The sequence below is a fragment of the Trypanosoma theileri genome (genome assembly GCF_002087225.1).
Source record: "Trypanosoma theileri isolate Edinburgh chromosome Unknown TM35_Tth_36_V1, whole genome shotgun sequence".
NCBI classification, from domain to species: Eukaryota; Euglenozoa; class Kinetoplastea; order Trypanosomatida; family Trypanosomatidae; genus Trypanosoma; species Trypanosoma theileri.
Window position 1 is genome coordinate 277,070 of NW_021639878.1, and position 5,141 is coordinate 282,210.

At 42.6% G+C, this 5,141-nt stretch overlaps 3 protein-coding genes across 3 annotated transcripts; all 3 read left to right on the plus strand.

The window, feature by feature from the left end:
* Window positions 1-278: 278 nt before the first annotated feature.
* Window positions 279-1,628, plus strand: TM35_000361970 (uncharacterized protein; the record flags this gene model as incomplete). Its single annotated transcript, XM_029029382.1, has 1 exon — window positions 279-1,628. One exon carries the CDS (start codon window positions 279-281, stop codon window positions 1,626-1,628), a length of 1,350 nt encoding a protein of 449 aa, XP_028879403.1.
* Window positions 1,629-2,100: 472 nt separating this feature from the next.
* TM35_000361980 (uncharacterized protein) lies at window positions 2,101-4,122 on the plus strand (the record flags this gene model as incomplete). Its single annotated transcript, XM_029029383.1, has 1 exon — window positions 2,101-4,122. One exon carries the CDS (start codon window positions 2,101-2,103, stop codon window positions 4,120-4,122), a length of 2,022 nt encoding a protein of 673 aa, XP_028879404.1.
* A 291-nt stretch (window positions 4,123-4,413) lies between these two features.
* On the plus strand, window positions 4,414-5,139 carry TM35_000361990 (uncharacterized protein; the record flags this gene model as incomplete). The annotated part of the gene is made up of 1 exon (XM_029029384.1): window positions 4,414-5,139. A coding segment is annotated over one exon (726 nt), but the record flags the coding sequence as incomplete, so codon positions are not given.
* Between the last annotated feature and the right edge of the window lie 2 nt (window positions 5,140-5,141).

Consider the following 5,141-nt stretch of genomic DNA (forward strand, 5'->3'; position numbering starts at 1 on the left):
TTTTCTACTTTTATGGGTAATAATATAATGGAGTGATGTGGCGTGTGAGTTTTAGTTGTGTTTCCTTTATACTTTGTTTTTTGTTGCCTTTATCTCTTGGTAATATATATATATTTCTATGTTTCTGATTTCTACGTCTCTTCATCTTTCAGAAGAAGAAAAAAAGGGGAAAAAATAAACATTTCTTTTTTTTTCATTATTTCCTCTTCTTTTCTTTCTTTTTTTTTTTATATGTATGAGTTGCTAACTCCTCCTCCCCCAATCTTTCAGAGTGTGGGATGGTGAGACTACGCGCTGCGTGGGTGGCCCGCCAGTCGGCGCGGGAGTTGGACGCCTTCATGCACCAGCGGGCGTGGCACTTCGCGGGTTGTGGGAATTACGCCATCGCGGCGGATTACATCATCCGACTACTCAACCGCAGGCCGAGTGATCCCACCGCACTGCTGCTGGGCGAAGTGGCTGCCCGCCATACACAACAGGAGACGTTTGAGGCAAAGTGTCTAGAGGCGCAGCGGCGATTGTGTGTGCGGAAGAATGTGAAGGATGTGTTGTTGTTGGTGAAAGATGAGTCGAGGCGGGAGATTCTGCGATCATGGTTAGAGAAGGCACATGCATTACCTCAATCCATTGATGATACCAACAACAGCGGTATGAATACGAGTAGTGCTTCTTATGATGGGACTATTAATGAAGAACAAATTATTGTGCAAGAGACGGAACCACTAGAGGAAACACAAAAGGCTGTGCGTATTGTGGCCCAGCGGACAAGTAACACGCCGTTGGTGGAGTTACTTCACCCAAAACAGAGTGTGTATGGGAGAGGACTGTATGCCACTACACGTATTTCCTCTGGTACGACTGTGATGACGGATCAACCATTTGTGGTTCAACGGATGAATGATACGGCGTGTGCACATTGTTTGGCAGTTCTTGGTAAAAGTAGTGGACATCCTACAGGTGTGCCATGCACACATTGTGGGAAAGAAACATATTGTAGTGCTGCTTGTCGAGAAGCGGCGTGGAATGAATATCATTCCTGTTGTTGTGCTACCCGTAATCCCATGTATGCCTCATGGGAAGAAGCCATGCGTGAGAAGTTGCGTGCAGATAATAGTGAGGAGACTCGAGCAGCTTTGTGTTGTCTCGCTGTAGCTAAATTGTGTGCGATGGCCACAGTACAACAGCGACATCCTCTCGCACTTCAGCGTGTATGTTCTTTGCGTGGTCGAGCGGATTATGATGCTTCCACTGCACTTAGTGAAGTTGGGGCATTAGCGGTAACTCTTGCTGCTGCACTACATCAGACACATCTGTATATGGAAGAGATTCTCTCTCTCTTTGCGCTTGTGCAGACGAATGAGTTTCTACTTCCTAGTGGTACCGCCTTATATCATGCTTATTCATTTCTTAATCATAGCTGCGATCCGAACTGTGCATTAGTTAGTGGAAGTGGTTCTGGTGCGTTGAATCGTAAACTCGTAACATTGCGGGATGTGCGAGAAGGGGAACAGCTATTTATTAATTATAACGCGAACCTCACAACATGTGTATCATACGAGGATAGACGCGCTCTTTGTCAGCAACGACATTTTGAGTGTTTCTGTGCAAAGTGTGTTCGTAGGGAATGAGGTGACGTTTCTTTTTCATTTTTTTTTTTTTCTCTCTTGATTTCTGGATGAAATGACATGAGGTGATGAGATATTATGACATTACTTTTAAAAAGAATCATCAGAAAAAGAATGAGAAGTTTGGAATAAGAAAAAAAAAAAAAATGGACCTTTTATGCGATGTTTTTTTTGTTTGTTTGGGGTTTTTCCTCCTTTTCCTATCTATTTTTTAATCTTTTTTTGCTTGGTATGTATGTATGTTTTTTTTTTTTTTTTGCTCTCTTCTGTTTTCTTTTTATTTTTAATCCTCTAACCGAAAGAAGGGAAATTTACTCGTGGGCAAGGTGGTAGAGCCGCACGAGTTAAATAGTATATATATATACTATTATTTTTATTATTTATTATTATTAAGGCTATTACCAGCGGTATAAATCTCTCGTTTCTCCTCTTTTTTAGAAAGACACGGTGTGTGTGTGTGTGAGTCTTTCTTCTAATGCGGCTAACTTCTTTTTTGCGTTGTCCCGCTGCCGGCTCTACCCTCACTGCCCGTCTCTCCCAATTGGCTCTACGCGTAGAGACTCTCTATCCATATAAACGAACAGAGATCCACACTCCACCTAAAGAGGAGGATGATGGGAGTTTGTGGAAAGATGTTGTGGCTGTGGCGGGGGCGGCTGGTGAGGCCCGAGAGACGGACACCGCAATGGCACTCGTCCTTCGACTTCTTCATTATTCCAAGAGTTCACCGCCCGCTGGTGTGTGGGCCACACTCATTCGAGATTTAGCGCCCTACGGTGATGTGGAGGCGAATACAGTTCTGACGTATCCGGGAGTGATATCGAATGGGTATAGTCATTCCTCTCACACCTCTGCAGAGAGATCACAGTACCGTAGACTCTCCATGGAAAGGAGTGGAACAGGAATAGAATCAGGGGGAGTAGGGGGAAATATAGAAGAAGGGCCTGTGGATAGTGGGATATTGTTGCGACCAACGCGGGAGACGTTGTTGTTAACAGGAGGGGTGGTTCCATTAAGTGCACGTGCCCCTTGTAGTGATGGTGGTGCTTTGGCTAATTTATTAAATGCGTTTTGCAGTTCATATGAGGCGAGTAGTAGTGATGAAAGTATATCTCTATCAGTAGTGAAGGATGTGATGGATGCCGTTGTGAGTACGTTGCGGCTTATTGCCCCAACTGTGGTATTAACAGAGTCTAGTTCAGTGACACGGTCACTGTTACGGTTTTTTCAACTTGTTTTTCGGCCTGGAAAACAAGAAAAAGAAGAAGAAAAGAAAAAGGAACAGCAAAAACTTGCTGAAGAGTTAGCGATTCATTTAATTAAAGTATTACCAATAAATGCAGTTGGGGCACGAGTGGTAATACTTTTTCTTGCTGAACAACACAAGAGTTTCCCAGATGATATGATCCATTTACCGTTAGTTCGTATTGCTGTTAAAGGTCTCTGGTTGAATTATGAATCTGTTGATGATTTTTCATGTTTACAGCATTTACAACAAGTAAATGATGCAGTAGATGTTACACTTCAACGAAATGCAAATAGTGGTAATTCATTAGGATTAGAAGAAGCGGATGAGTCAGATATTCGTCTTTTACTCTCATTAGCATTACTTCGTTTGATGCGTTTACAGGCAGATTCACCAGATATCTTTTTACGTGATGCTGTTGATATCGTAGATCGTTGCCCTGTTAACCTCTCAGTGGAGTATGAACTCCTAGCTGCAAAGGTACAACTACTAGATTTATTTATAGATGATCCAGAAAGTAGTAATACCATTTATGATGATTTATTACAATCACTACGGGCGCTTGTAGAACTTCGTCCAAGGGATAATTCAATACAACAAGAAGAAGAATTATTGGAGGAAAAAGGAGGAGGAGGAGAAGAAGAAGAGGAAATTAGACGGATCACACAATTTCATTTTCAAGAGGCGCATCGTCTTGTAGTGACGGCGTTTGCCCAATCTCATGTGGAAGAACGACTGAATCAGGCGTATACTATTCTAGTCACTCATAAATATCATGGTCTTATCATTACACGGGAATTAATGCATCCACTTATGGATGTACTTAGTCGACGTGGGGATTGTCGTGTTTTCAATATTGTGGATCTCTGTGTACTCTACAGTGGTAACAGTATAGATTATGAAACATTAAATTATCTCTTTCAGTCATGTCGTGTGGCTGGAGACTTTTATCGGGCTCGAACACTTTATCAATTACTACGGGAGATGATACCAGGATTTCTCTTACGTGCCCCAGAGTCTATTAAAGAGGCATTGCGAGGGTTAAAGGTGTTGGAACCTGAACCAAATCATCTTTTCCCTTCTTCCTTCACAGTAGAAAGAGATGTAGATGCAACTGTGGCTGCGGCTGCAGTGGCGTCTGCAGGCGTTGTGGATGATGAAATGCTTGGCGTTCAGCAACGCGGGCCCATTCGAGAGTTACCCAACGTTGTTAAAGAGACATCATCAAAAGATGCTCACACATCACAGTAAGTAAAATCTGGAATATATATATTTACATATATATATAGCGAAAGAAAGGGATATGTTATGGATACATGAATAAACACATTTTTTTTTTCTTTAAAAGTATGCTTCTCACATGTGTCTCCTACTCGATAACTCTTAAATCACTCTTATTTCTATTTCCTCTCTCTCTCTCTCTCTTATAGGAAATACACACGCACACACACAGACGCAGACGGACACAAACACATACATACATACATATATATATATACATACGTAACGAATAAACCAAGAAAAAAAAGAAAAGAAAGTGCAATGTGCGACGATCCGAATGGTACTCGCTGGGCGAAGTCTGAGAAAAACTTTGGCCGTACATTACTGGAGCGTGCTGGATGGGAAGAGGGCCGTGGACTCGGCACGGAGAGCAGCGGAGTCACTACACACGTGCGGGTGCAGCGGAAGGACAGTGTAACGGGTATTGGCTACGATGGCGGTGTGCAGCAGGCGTGGAGTGCGCAGTCCGTTGGATTCGCAGATGTGCTCGCGCGTATTAAAAACGCCGTCCACTCCGGTTCTGAAGAGGGAAATGAAGAGAGATCTGCTGGAGAAGAGGAACAAGGGGGAAGTGACAGCAATAGCAACAGCAGCAATAATAATAATAATAATAATAATAATAATAATAATAATAATAATAATAATAATAAAAGTAGTACGAAGAATGGTCCGACTGGTGGGAGGCATGTATGCATGTATGCAAAGAGACACGCACTCAAAACGGAACTTCTGCGCTCTAATGGAGATGCGGCATCGGCGGAAATTCTTGGAAGTGCGAGTTCCTCACATAAACGCAGACGTGAGAATGATTCCGAATCTGAAGAAAATAATAATAATAATGATACGGCTTCAACACTGCAGTCTCCACTACTTCAACGACTAATGGTACGTATGCCTAAACATGAACCACGACGAACCACAACAACAGATACATCAGAAACTGTACGTATTACTAAACCACAACCGCGACCACCAAAGTGTACAGATAC